Genomic DNA, 15,356 nt, shown 5'->3' on the forward strand with positions numbered 1-15,356 from the left:
AAAAAACATAAGAGATTTACTAAAGGAACAAATACATCCACTTGTTTCTTTCCCTTCTATAATGCAGCTGTGCATCATGTGAATACTGCATCTGTAATTACTGCCGAACAGATGGCGAGGTTTAGTTTAAAGTGTATACATTACAGCGGCATATGCTGCCAAGTGAATTCTCAGTGTAACAAGGGACTTTTCTTTCTAACAGTCTGATCCAACAGTTCATACACAAAGCTCCCCTATGAGACTTTTGCCTCCACAGGGAATGAAAGATTGGATTTACAGTTTCAGCAATTTTTTTTTTAAATGAAATATGTTAGAAGCGTATAGGGCAGACTTTCTTTCATATGTCAGGCAATTGCCTGAATTTAAGTTTAAGTGCAATAAAAATCAAAGTCCTATGTGGCTAAATGATACAGTTACCATTTCAGTGGTTGTCTGCTTCTTGGATACTTGCAATATATTACGAAAAAGCTTCCTGTACAAATAAATACATCATCTAAAAGACATAATGAAAATACAGCTAGATAAAAATAAAAATTACCAGTAGTTTGTTTTCTTTGATAACACACAGTAGTTTTGTCCATTGCCCAAATCGTTTCTTTCTAAGGAGGAAGGCACAGATTTTGGCATCCTTCACTAGATCCATAGAGGCCTCCTCAGATGGCCACTGATGTCTCATTTTTTTCCCTTTTCCATCCTCCTCCTCTTCATCATAGGATTCATAAGAGCTGCTCATAGCATCTGAATCATAATCTTTAAGGAAAGCATAAAAGTGCCAAGTTACAACATTTAGCCACGAAAAAAACTGAAATAACAATCTCAACATGTTTCATTTTAAGTAAAGGCTTTTAAAGGTCAGACACAAACAAACAACTGTTTCTGCATTTAGCAATATCAAAACACGTTTCGTTGAATAAGAGATGATAGAAGATGAAAGCTGTTCATTATGAAATGTTATAAAAGACTCATACTGACACCTTGGGAATTTTAATTAAAACAGAGAACAGAAAATAAATACAGAGAATTTTAGCCCGTGTTTTGTCATCCTCAAAGTATTATTTGGCAGGTACTTTCATCTTTTGTGATTCTTTTACAGAATAGAAGTTGTAATCCTGCCCTGTTGCTTAATGCAAAATACACTTAGGCACAGAAATATAAATATTAGTACAGTGTATTAAGAAACAAGCACTGAATATGACAGAGGTCACAAGAGTAAAGCACAGCGCATAAGATTTCATACAACTCTAAAATACAACACATGCAGTGATTAATGCTGAATAGATGATGCTCTTTCTTGACATACAGACTCTGCTTGACTTAAAAGCATTCTGCAAAAAAAAAAAATCTCCTGTTATGTGCTCAGCCTACACAGTTTAATTCTGCTCCAGGTTTAGTAATGTAATAACAAGATTCCTTTCTAATTAAATGGTCTTTGGTCAGGCCTTTCATTTTCAATAAAGTAATCAGTTCTGTAGCAGTGACCTTGATTACAAAATGGATTTGTCATTATCACAGAATCTCTCTTCTCCCATACATACACATTTCTATGTATATATAGATACATACATACATATACATGTATATAAATCCCATCAGATAATAACACTTGAAGGCACCCTTGTCACTCAGTGCATGCAAAACATCCTGAGATCACATACTCCCATGGAGGAGATATGATATTTTTAATATTTTCAACAGGAAATTGAAAATAGAAAATTTTCAGTAGAAAACAATTTCAAAAGTTGACATTTTGTTTGAACATTACAAGGAGACTTTGATATATTTTTAGGCCAGAAAATCTCCTGTTTCCTTTAGCTTAGGCACTTAGGGCACAGTCCAGGATATGGAAGAGAGATCTGAGGAAACTGGGAAGAGGACAAGAAGGTGGATGGCTGCAGAGCTCATTCTAAGGCTAGCACCTAGCCACAAGGAGGTCGGAACACAGTACACCCAAACCTCAACATCCCGGAACCAAGACTAGACCCAGTCTGTGTTTTTACAGACAAGTTTTACAAATTTTTATCTTCATTACAAAGGGAAATGCAAATAAAACTTCAAGCTCTTGAGGTTTTTTCATGAAATGGAAGTGCTGTCTTCTGATCAGTTCAATTATGCAGTGTTTGGCTCAGGGGCAGCTCCATGCAGGCTAGTAGAAAAAGCCACAAATGATTATCAATAAAGGAAATTTGGAGCATTTTTTTCATTCATTCTATGAAAAACAAGAAAAAAGATGGAAAAAAATTAGGGCAGATGAATAATCTGACAGATAGTTACTCTGTAGGGTTTTTTTGTTTTGTTTTTCCATGTTTGTTCCAAAGAAAATGCAAGATCTAGCAGAACTTGCCATTTCATCTGTCTCTTCTGACTTCCTCCTGATGAAGCAGGAAAAAAGGCAAAAATAAAAAACCACCAAAACCAGAATCAAAACACAACAACTTCCTCCTGCTCCCCTTGTGTTGTAAACGCTATTCAGAACCTTTCACACAGAGATATCTGGAGAAGTTGGGAGTTCACCGACCAATATCTAATGTTCCTTTAGCACACCAACTTGTTTGAAGTGGAGGCAGAATGATTAATGTGGTCAAGTTACCAAACACAAAAATGCAAGATCCAGTCATTAAATCAGCCTCTTCAAGAAGCCCATCTCCCAGAGACACAGGCTAAGGCAAAAACTGTCATAACCTAAAGTTGCTGTCTCTTTGGCAACCAGTGGTCTTTCATGTAAAGCATTTAATCTTTAACTCCACCCTCTCCCCTTTCAAAAAAGCAGTATTTTGGTGTCTGTAACATATCTCCCTCACCCCTTCTGCAAATTTAATAGTACTCTTTACTGCAGCTAAGCCATTGCCACAATGGTCACTTAAACGTTCGTTCTTTTTGTACAGTCTTTCACATCATTTGTGATTTTGCTGCAGTATTGGCAATAAGATTATTCTGAAACTTAAAAAATTCTGGAGAACTAGTAAGAAGCAGAAAAGGAGATGAGAAATCACTACTCAAACAGGGAGATAAGGCAATACTATTCTGATAGCGGTTTTCCATTTAATTACCATTAAAATTTTTCCTCTAAAATTAAGAAACCAACTTTTCAGTGTAAGAATCTCTGGTGCTATTTTCACAGAATCATAGAATCGGTAAGGTTGGAAGGGACCTCCGGAGATCATCTAGTCCAACCTCCCTGCTCAAGCAGGGTCACCTAGAGCATGKTAGACAGGGTTGCATCCAGGCAGGCCTTGAAGATCTCYAGAGAAGGAGACTCCACCACCTCTCTGGGCAACCTGTTCCATTGCTCTGTCACTCTCACAGGGAAGAAATTCCTTCTCATGTTCAGGTGGAACTTCCTGTAGTTCAGTTTGTGCCCATTTTCAGTAGACCAACTTGAAACAAGAGTGTAAAGAAAGGACACTCCTTATACATAGTCTCCATTAAGATTGTTGTGAGCTGAGTCATTATTCTGTATTATAAGCATCCACTGAAGAAGGGTTGTCTCCATAGCAGAATCAAAGACTTTTTTCTGTCTGAAGATGCCTTCTCCACCTGCATTTTAAGTGCATCTGTCCAAAGGATGTAAAAGGCAATACTGGATCTGTTTTTATTATTTTTGCAGATGATTTTTCTTTCCTCTTTAGAACATGTTTTAACTTTCTCATATTGCAGGAAAAAAAAGGTTTCACCTTGAATATAATTAGCAATCATCTCTACCACATAACAGAGCTGCTTTCTTCTTACCTGAAACTCCATGCAACAATCTCACTTTCTTTTCAGCAAGGTTACTGGGTTGAACCATTGTTTTTTTTCCACAGCATTCTACCATATAATTTTATTATTATTTTTTTTTACTTTAAGTTTTATCAGTTTCACAAGTAGTTCAAGGGCAGATTTCACGCTGGGGATAAATTGTATGAGCAGCAATGGGACTCTGCTGACATAGCATTGCAAGATTATTCAAATCTCTGTTTATAGAAGAAGGAAAGCCAATAGGAGCTTCTGAGACTGACACTTCTGGACTCCCCACACTAGCACAGTTAAGGAGATCTTTGGGGARTCACTGCCATCTCCTGCCTACAAATCTCTGAGGTCTTTAGGCTCTGAGACAGAAACCAGCTTCTGTTCATTTTGTGAAGTGACTAGTATATTTAACATAATGACCATAGGCATTCTACTATTCATACATAACCAATGTGTATCAGATGTTGAGAAAGATATCCTGAGAAATTCTGTATGGAAGTATAATTTCCAAGGTTTCTGAAGCAGTATTACTTTCTCACTAAAAGCAGTAAATTGCCTATTAGAAAATGTTAAATTGTGGAAGGCTAAACAGTGAAAAGGTAAGTCATATAAAGGCTACTAATGACTAAATCCTGTCATCTAACATAGTCTCCTCACAACGGGTAATGAAATAGGCTGAACGTGAAATCATAGGTAAGTTGTGAAAACATCATGTGCATACTTTCAAATCAACACACTCTTTGGGTCTTGGGGAGGGGAGGAGAGGGGAGAGATGGGTAACAGAGCATTCACACTGATCATGATTTGGAGGGGGAAAAAAAGATTCTTACAGCGTCTCTCCAAAAGAAAGAGGTTTTATTAGGTCTACTTAAGTCTCAGTGACTTAGGATGCACTGATACATGTCGCAGTGCTGCTGTATGTATCTACTTCTTCTTCTGTCTCTTCTGCATTTTTTGGTTATTTGAGCTTCTGACAACAGCTTTTTATGATTATCTGAATGAAAATTTCCTAATGTTAAAGGGTAAGTACCACAGTAGCCTTTCAAATAATTTGTAATGGTGTATTCCAAAGACTAGCCTATAACAATTTAGACATATTGTACAGATCAGTACTTTAATAAACAAGGAAGAGAATTATCAATCAAGCCATATACAGTTTTGCTTTCACTTTCATTCAAATAGAAATTACAAATAGAACACAGGAACATTGAGAGGTTGTAGATATTTCATTTCCACAAACTATATTCCTCTGTAATTCTCTTGCATTTCCATCCCTCTTAATAGGTARGACATATGGGATGTGCACCTGATAGCTATTAATCACATTAGAAAAATATTCTGTAGGAATAGACAATAGATTCAGGACAATTATATCTATCTCAACAGTTATTTAACAGTTTACTATTGCAGGTCCCACACTTTAAGCACTTCTTTTTTTTGACCTTCTCAGTCTCAATTAGTCTGAAAAATTGTAGGTTCCATCTTTAATACAGTGCTTTGATGGTTTATTTTAATTGCCTATATTTGTATTGTTCACAACCCCACAGAAAAACACACTGGATTTAGTGGATGTTTTATTTGTGTGGTGAATGAATATTCAGTATCATGAATAGTATATTGAATTTTAAAGCAACTTTATTACAGATGAGGAGTGGATGACTTTTATTACGTAGTAAAAGAGTACAGGACATAAAATATAGCAAAATCATGGCAAGACAGATTATGAGTTACACTAAAATGTTGTATATGTATATGTGTATATATATATATATATAAATTATGGAATTATTAATGAACACTTCAAGTCTGATCTTCTAAATATTTTCTTGGTTTTGGATAGCTAAGCAAAATAAAAGATCACTTTCTTATTTTGTTATGTATTTTGTTCCTAGGTAATCCTTTAGCAGTACTATTAATATTTTCCTGCCTAAGCATGGCTCTTGTTTAATGACCAAACACAAATCAGCAGTTCACAAGATTACAGGGCATAGCAGGACCACCCTGCAGCAACTCAAGGGAGGAAATAAAGACAGGAATGATTGTGCTGCTTTGCAAAACTGTGTGTTCCTTCATTTATTTTACATTATACAAAACACTTTCTTACCTTGAATTTGCTAGGTAAATTAAGAGCTGCCAGATACCTAAATCTGGTTTTTATTTTTAGAGCTAATGCAGAATGATAAACAATTTTCCCTGACATACAATGTACAAATTTAAAATTTAATGTTCTAAAGTGTCTTTTATGTATGTATTTTAAGAACAGAGATTTTATTTTATTCTTTCATTCTAGTTCAAATAATAGAAGCGTCTATAAAAAGCAAGCAGATATCCCTTTCATCTTTGGGTCACAAAAAATAACTACCAGTGATAGATGAAATGAGTAATAAATTACCTCAGCCAATAAAAAAAGAGTAGCAAACAGGAAAATGTTTGCAATTTTTTAGAACATAAATTCCTACTCACTGACCCCATGTAAACACTCACAGCAGTCACTTCATCGTTCCATCAGTGTGCTCTCATCCTATCACCACTTAAGTACAGTCAGTCTCTGGCTSAGTAGTTGGATACAATAAAAACCGTTTGTGTGCTGCAGCAAGAAGTTTTGGTGATCAGTTAGTAGGTAGCCCCTGCCTTTTGCACTAAATGAGTAGTCAAAACAGTAGTCATGTGCATCAAACACAGCTTTCAGGATTCAGTATGAATGATCAATCCCTGTCTATAATATGTCATCAGAAATGCTGCAAATCACATCTTTTTTATTCTTCGCTTTAGAAAAGGTCCTGTCTTTTTTCTTTAGATGTTTATCTGTCTGCTGTAATGATTAATTTGGCGCAATAGTTATCAGTGAAGTTATCAGTAGGTCTGCAGATCAACACCAAATTTTGAGGCCTCTACATTTACACTATCTGGAGTTTGAAGAAGGTTGTGTTAGACTGTACTTAGCTCTGGAGCCCTGGTCTGAATATCCCCCACCACCTTCACCGTTCAAAGCTGTCCAGATGACCAGAAGCTGATTTGGACTCTCCATCCCCAGTGGGGGTGGTGCAGCAGGTTTGATATGCATGGTGGAGCTCTGGGTTTAGTTTCCTCAAAAAGGAACCTAGTTTGCGCACACAGAAACATCTCTACAAACTAAACCAATGTATGGCCAGTGAGGACAATCGCAAATGGCCAAAAATGGTCGAAATCATGCTTACTGCACATCACCAAAGCACAAATATGAGAGCTGCAGCCTTTGAATGCTATACATACTGAAGGACACTGGAATTAGCAGCTGCTCGAAACAGACCCAGACATATACTACTCACTGGAAGTGATATACTCAGGAGCCTTTCCAGGACTAAGTGGCACTGCCTCTTCATAGTAGCCTTCTGGAAGGGATGATGTTGGTAATGGTGGAGGCCCATTATCTGGTGGCTAAATGAARAAAAAAAGAAAGAAAATAAAAAAGTGATTAAAGACCAACAAGGTGCTAAAGTAAACTTGCTGACAATATCTGTTCATGATCAGTGCTGATATTACCAGCCTCATAACCTTAATGGCTTCTCTGGTGACTATTTCTTATGTTAACTATATCTAAAGGTAAGGCTCTTGAGGGATGAGTTGGTCCCTTAAGTAAGAAATATTCCGCAGGACAGTAGCTTTTAGAAGGGAAACAAGTCTAAATCTCAAGCTTCTCATCCGTTGCTATAATTAAACAACACCAAGCAGATGTTGAGACTGCAAAGCAATGAAGTGATTTAATTATGCTTTATACCGTAATCACACATCTTGAAATGCACCRTTATTGTCAAGTCTTTTCCCTCCACCGATGATAATTAAGCAGAACCATACTGTGTATACTCAAACTGAGTCCTTTGGGGATGTATGAACAGGCAAATCATACTTGCCGTTGCTAAATATGGCAAAATCAAGACAGCAATTACATTAAAAGAAGTCCTTTCTAAAATAACATTAAGTGGTAAAAATGTTGGAAAGATAAAGTTCTCTATTGAAGAACTAAAAACTTTAAAGACCTATGTAGGAAAGAGATTTCTACAGATAGATCATTTTACATTATTGAGGCTTTATTTATTAGTATTTATGTATAAAATAATTTCTATTACAGTAGTAAAGAAATATGAACTCTGAACAAAAATCAGACGGCCTGAGCTGGCATAGATTAAGGATAGATAACATAGTCCATATTTTTGTGACGCATTTTGCTTTTCAATGGCAGATCAATTCTTAATGTCAACATTATTTTTTAAAAAGCTAACTTTACATAGTGAAATCCGAGCTACGACTAACAAATAGTTCAGAACATCACAAAACTATTATACGATAAAATAAATATTTCAAATACCAGGTCAAATTTTAAAATGCTTCTTTTCAAACATAAACCTGTTTTAAATTTAAAACTGACTGACTGCTGGTATGTTGATATAGCAACAAAGTAAATCTAGTACTGTATGACTTCTACGATATGCCTTTACTGTTCTATTTCCTTAACAAGTACCAAAACAACTGTATTTTATAGAACTCATTCATATTTGCCACAAGGTTTTCGTTCCATATTTTCATACTGAAGGAAATACTTAAGCCTTTTTCCAACACCAGCAGTTTATCGTATGACGACAAAAATACAACATGCAACGAGAGTCTCATTTTGCAGCAACAGTTTTCAACACATCTTTCTCTTTTTCATAATGGGAGGTAAATGTAGTAAGTATATGTCTCCATTGGATTCACCCAGTCTAAATTCAGGAAATGAATAGAGGCATTTAAGGAATAAACTAGTCAAGGAGGGCTTTGCTCATGGTCAGATACAGGCTCTTCTGGAGCACCGGATCCCAGATGGGCTCAGTAGCCTAGTAGAGGCATAAAGCCTTTCCCACAGAATACAGATGAAGCTGGAGTGACTAGTTTCACTAGTTTCCTTAGCCAGCCTCTTTTTTATAGTGTACGACATCAGAGGACATCAGGTGGTTTGCAATAACTTCCACGGGCACTTTTAGGCCTGAATCTGTCTTTGCATACTTCTGAGCTAGACATCCTCAAATCTCATTGCTGCTTGTCAACCTTCACTGGACTCCCYGTTCTTAACAGCTCTGTGAAAAGAAACCCATCCTTAGCGCGCTCTGAAGTTACCTTTATATAAAATAGGCTTTCCTACCTTGAAGTGTTTGTATAATGTATATTATGGATAYGTGCAGAAAGGTAGGTGGCTAGTGAAAATATCAGCCCTCCAGCCCTAAGAGATCTCCTCGTAACACCAGCAACTTCCTCATGAGCWATGAACTGAATTGGGACCGAACATCAAAACTTTGGTCAGATTGAGATTTACRCTAACATTACTTTGACATCAAGTGATGTAGCCAACTTAATATTAGTCACACTCAAAGAGATGGCAATTACTGTTATCTCCAACGTGAACCGAAAGAGTTTTCCTCACAGAGCAGTTCTGCTACAGAAATTATCAAAGAACCAAAACAACGAAAAAAATAAAGCTTTCAGCACAGCTTCCCTACGRTTCAGCTGAAAAAGGCAAACCGCAAACCTGCGCGTCGTCACAAAATAAATGAATCCTTCGCGTTCATCTGCCGCRGCGCAACAGGCGCAAGGGACACCAAAAAACGCCAGGCGCCCGTTCATACTGGAAAACTGTCAGCGCGCTGTGACTCTTGCCCCGCACACCTGCGCTCAAGCGGTAGCCCCGTGTGGCAGAACCGGGAGAGACGCCGCGTCCTTCCGCTCCGGCGGGCAGAGCCGTACCCAAGCGGGGCAGGGTCAGCGTTTGCTCCCCGCTTCGCGCCGGCGGCAGCGTGGATTCCCACCGGCCCCTTCGTAACGCAGATATAACGTCGCTGGCTAGCCTCCAACTGCTTTCCCCGTCAGGTGCACATCAGATATATGAAATTCCTATCATTATTAAACCTAATTCACCCAGGAAATATCCGTCCGGAGAGTCATTCCCATTTCAACCTGACACAGTAACGAGGTTTCAAAGCCATCTTTTATCCAGAAACAAGTAAGAGATTCCAATAAAGATCCGGATCGAGGGGGGTGGTTAGGGGGAATGCTTGTTTTTAGACAAAATGTTATTCCGAAAGAAAGAAAAAAGGAAATGAAACACAAATGGTGCTTGTCTGAATTCGACCCTGCCGGAGGAGCGGTTCCTGCGTGCAGCTGGGGCGGGCAGGGCTGCGCGGCCAACGTCAACACAGATGGAAACCATTGCTGCGCTCGCCGGCCCTCGCTTCCCAAACGCGTTCTGCAGCGCTTGCCATAACAAAGTGGAAAACAATTATAAAATAGCTTTATTTCTCCTTTCTTTTTAAAAAAAGAATGATGATTAGTAGAAACATCCAASTGATAAATACAAAATAAAAATGCCACACTCAAATCTGTACCACAAACAACAACATCTTTCGGGAGCTATGGAATATGTAATCCTCCAGGCATCAAAAAATCTAATATGTAAACGTGAGCATGTTGATATTGCTTATTAATATCTACAGTATTTAAATTTCTTTACTATTGCTAGTTGTATATTTTAATGCTTTCAACTTGGCAATTTTTCAATAGATGAATTTTGATGAAGTTACAAAGTACAAACTGAAATAAATCCTGATTCAGTAACTTCTCATTAGCTTATCTGAAAATAAAAAAGGYCATAAATAAAGCACAAAACTATTTATATACTATTTTAAAAGATTAAATCTTAAAAAATAGAATGGAACATGTGTAGTTTGAGTGGTATCACACAGAAAGACACGGCAAACTGCAAAGAAAGCACTGACACAAATTTCTACCTCTATTTTTTCAGAATAGGCCATAAGGAAGAAAATTAGGGAATGCTGCCTTTCAAGACAAATAACCTTGCTCAATCACAGGCGYAAGAACTGAGTTAGACAAAAGTTATCACTATTTGATCGCACTGGAGGAAAAAGGACAAAGATGAGTGACATACTGGTGCCCCAAGTAATATCAGTAATACTGAGACAACTGATGAAGGTGTTTGACAGCTGCTGGGTTTAAGACAAAATGTGAGATGCACTTTTTGAATCCAAGAAGCAGMGGGGTGCTAATTACCCTGCAGAACTGAGCACTCAGAGGACATTAGAGACCAGATGGTTTATGAGATGCCCAATTCCAACTTACAGGAGGGACTGCTGAGAGAAACAAATACCTGCAAATAATAAACAATACTTACCTGGAAATTAAAACTCCTGTTTCCACTGGAAACTAAAAAACAGACTTGGTGGAGAGAATACTTTGCGGGCACATTATGGTCTTTCTCTCCACCAGCCCATCTGTGTTCCCTGGAGCACAAATAAACTCCTTCTCTCTWCATCCTAGGAGATAACTTTACTTCACCCTTCCCTCAGAAGGTACCTAGGGTACCTACAAAGACAGGCAGCAACTATCCTGTTTTTGGGGGTTGGTCTTGCTCATACTTGATGRGGATGTGATAGTATATAGTGTAGAAAGCAATATGAAAAGCAGAAGAAAATAAAGATCATCCTAAAGATCATCCTCCTAAAGATCATTTTATATCTCTGAGGATATTAAATTTTTTTACATTACAGTGAAGTGTTACACCTTGTAGGAAACAAAAAGAAACATCTCAGTTTATGCAGTCATTCAGCATGTGGAGATTTCCAGTGAAAACGTGTGACTTTAAGAGAGGTAAAGTCTGCCAACGCACACGTGCTGCCGCTGAAGACTGCCAGCAATTCAAGTGCCATTCTCGCAAGGGTGTTATTAGATCAACCACCAACTCAGTCCCTGCCGGACTGTGGAGCCAGCTGCCTTGTAACCCCACATCACCCAAAAGCAGCAACCTGACACTGGAAAAGYGGCCAAATGCTGGCTTTCAAGAAGAACCCTTGCCACCTTCACTTGCCATCCTCTTGGGAGCACAGCGGACCTCAGCACAACCCTGCCATACCCTTGGCCCACGGGATCAAAGACTGCTCTCGCATTTATAATCCTAGTACATAGTATATGGGCATTACTGACTGCACTATTCAACTCAGCTTTGCCATGCCACTGTAAAGACTGTAAAYTGGGCATCAGTACTTGCGGCACACTCAGAGTTGATACGAAAGTTATCAGTAAACTCAACATCACTACAATGCTAAAAAGAAATCTCTTTTTCTGCCAACAGTTGAGGACTTTCTATATGGATTTATTCAGGACAAAAGTGCTGACTGCATGGGACATTAAGAGTGATCTCTGGCATATTGAGCTGTGCAGGAGTGAAAAATTAGCCTRAGTGCTGACAAGCAGAAACTGAATTCTTCAACTGGCCATTATTAATTTATCAGATTGTTAGCTGGACCCTAAGAAACTGAGAGGTAAATAACATGAAAGAAGTCTAGCATATTCTCTTTCCAGGTTCTGAACACATCCGACTAAAGACAGGGAACCAGCCAGCCAGGTAGTAAATGATCATTGCTCAGAGGAATGGTTAGAGGCTCTCATAAATATCTCCAATATGTGAGAAAAAGGTTGAGTAGTGCTGCAGAACTATTAATCACTGGCACTCTGGGGTCTGGTTTTAGCAGATACAGAAAAGGRACTGATAAACACGGATAGAAAAGTGATCAGGTACAGGATTCTGCCAGCCCATTCTGCTCCAGTCCTTTTGCTTAGCACTTATTTGAGAGACATTGACTGAACTTTTTAGAACAGAATAATCCTGTCTGTCCCTAGCTGTGGCTGCAAGGTGGGCAACACAGTTGCACAACGGAGTGCTGGCACAGCCCCACACAACTACCACTAAGTAAATCAATGCAATCACAACACATGCTTCTGAAGTTCTTCTTCCCCACAAGCTAAGCTTTTGCTTCGAGTGATCTTGATTCAAGACTAACAATAAAACCAGTACGCACTTTACACACTTTACTATAGGGAATGAAGATACATTCAACATGGCCAAGAGTCTGTGTGTGTACCCAGGAGTAACTGCCTAATTAACAGTATCTATGGAAAAGTGTTTGGTATGTAGAGTATCATGACTAAAAAGAAAATGCAGGCTCAGACAAAAAAAAAATCTGAACAGATCTGTTCACTGTTATTACACTCTACACTTTGCTGTGAAGACTATCTGGAGAAAGGACCTCATCAGCGACAGAACTGCCACTTCCTCAAATAAAGAATTTCTTCTGCTTAGCTGGTCCTTTAAACAATAGAAGAGAAAATGGCAGTGGAGAGGGCCAAATGAAAATAAGAACCCAGCACCTATATATCAACTGAGCTCAGAATCAGATATATAAAACAAAAGTGACAAGCCTTGAGCATCACTAAAGTAACAGCTATCTGCAGGGAGTGACACCCAGGCTCTGTGGAAGACAGAACTGGAAGTAAACTCTAAATTCCATGGAGGGTACAGGAGATCTGAGGAAAGAATTCAGAAGTAAAAAAGAACGAGCCAGAAACAAAAATACGATTATTTCTGTCTCATTCAGATTTTACAGTAAAAGATTATGTCACAGCCATCTAGAAGMACTACTCAGAGACGAACAATAAAATAGAGTCATACCAAGCAAAGGGTCTGGGGGCAGCAAGAAGACAAATGGGTTTTAACTAATGCTGGGAAAATCTGTCATACATATTACATGAGAAAGATGAATCTGAATTTTAAGCAGCATGGGCATTTCAGGGGAAGCTACTCTAGCTCTGTTTAAGGAAGTGTCTGTATTCTCCAGTATAGTCAAATTAATATTCCTATTCCAGGAGTTCATGTATTCATGTACCTGACATGACAGTGGGGACAGGACACAGCAGCAGGGCAAGAAAAGCGCAGACAACGCTATCTACAAACCATATTCTCTACGCTCCAGAACATTAAAACAAGAGAATACTTTGGTACTTACAAAAGTAGSAAACACTTACCGGCCTAACTCCTTTCTCATGTGTTTGTAAACAGCATCTTAATCAACACGCTTGGAAAAACAAATAGGCTGGTTCCTCCTTAGCAGCACAGGAGTATTTTTTTATGGACAGGAAGTTTTACGGACAGTGTTTTATGGAAACAAGATACCRAAAAACCTGAGACCATAAATATGAACATGATAAGAATGATGATAGGACAATATCCTGTGAAATCTGTGGCATTAGTAATCTAATAATCTAGTAATCTAACTTTCTGCTATGAATGTCAAAGAGCATCAAGATATAGTAAAGATAGGAAAGAGAGTAAACACCTTCACTTTCTATAATCATAGAGAGAACCGGTAAAGCAGTTCAATCCTACCGCAAGCCCAAACTGAAGTTCATCCAGTTTAAATGCAAACTGCAGTTAAAGGCAGTCCAGGACAGTTCCCTTCGGCAGCCTGGACATAAAAAAAAGCTYTGATATATGTTGGTGCACATTGTTATAAAGGTGTTTTATAAATTAATTGATAAGGATATTAATTAATAAGTTTTCTATTGTACCATTTGCAAATATGAAAAAAGAAACTGTAACGCACCCTCTATAAMAAAATGGGGACAACTACAGTGTTCTGCAAGACATGATCAACACAGAAAGAGATTGTAAACATTYTGTCCTTATTATTTATGCAATCATATATGATAACTGAAACAATTCCACAACCAAACCATGTCCAGAAGGCTCTCTGCCATTTTGGTCACTCACGATCAATCTGGAACATGCAACTAGAGCAGGTGCTTAGGRGAAATACTGCTAGCAAAAGTGAATTAGCTCAACAGAAAAAAAAATATAGTTCAAAAGGAAATTGATAGAGTCTGTCTTAATTTAACAGAGTGAAACGAAGACCGAGAAAAACATGATTGCTATTTCAAAGGAAATCTGAGGCATAGGCTCAAATGAGGAAAAATAACTACTTAAATATAAGAATAATAGCTGATATTGAACAGTGAGATGGTGGAACAGYCTTCCAAACTGAAATAGCAGCTTAGAGAAACCCATATGGTAGTAAAYTGATTTTGGTAAGTTTTCTGAAAGGGCTAATGTTTTATAATTTCCAGTTGTAGTAAGGACTGGACTCAGTGATCAAAAGGACCCTTTGGTCCTTCTTTCATTATGGAAGAACATGCTGAGATTTGTTCAAATTGAAGTCATTGGCCAGCTATGACTGAAACAAATGTATTTTCGTAGAATTTATTTTTGTTGCTTTTAAACATTTTCCACAAGGGAAACCTTCCAAGGCCAATACTACCTTAAGTTAATCTTTTAGGAAGAGCAAGGAGTAGTGACTGATTTTCAATGTTAGCAGAAAAATCCAGATGAAATAAAAACTTCTAAGTAGCTACCTCGCACACAGCACCCTTGCTTTTGTTCTATCACAAGGCTAACTGCACAGTTTAGAACCTTTAAGGCTGGTTGTTTCCTCCTGTTGTCCCCCCCTCAAGAATGATTAATGGGAATTGCTAATACATCACCTTAAGAATTTCTCTGATTTCAGAAATGATTTTTTTCTTCTCCAAGGACATTGTTTCCTTTCCACATTTTCTAATAAATATCTGAGARTATACCTGACAAGCAGCCAGATAAAAGGAGGCTGTCAAGTCACTTTTCCACAATAGGAAACCCATTTATATGAAACACTCCTACAGAGTGACTGTGTATGTATGCAGGAAAGGGTTGGAGGAAGATGACCTATTCTTTTGATTTATAT

At 38.0% G+C, this 15,356-nt stretch overlaps 1 protein-coding gene across 2 annotated transcripts in view; it reads right to left on the reverse strand.

Annotated features, from left to right (window-relative positions):
• Positions 1 to 15,356, reverse strand: part of AFAP1 (actin filament associated protein 1) — a 115,151-nt gene that overhangs the window by 40,151 nt on the left and 59,644 nt on the right. For both annotated transcript variants that reach the window (XM_085309610.1, XM_085309609.1), the window contains exons 4-5: positions 7,035 to 7,143; positions 539 to 750 (exon numbers count right to left, since the gene is read on the reverse strand). In XM_085309610.1, coding sequence (XP_085165736.1) covers positions 539 to 750; positions 7,035 to 7,143 — 321 coding nt within the window. The remainder of the gene's footprint in view (positions 1 to 538; positions 751 to 7,034; positions 7,144 to 15,356) is intronic.

Source organism: Rhea americana, unplaced genomic scaffold (assembly GCF_003343005.1).
Source record: "Rhea americana isolate MKP2758 unplaced genomic scaffold, rheAme1 scaffold_30, whole genome shotgun sequence".
NCBI classification, from domain to species: domain Eukaryota; kingdom Metazoa; phylum Chordata; class Aves; order Rheiformes; family Rheidae; genus Rhea; species Rhea americana.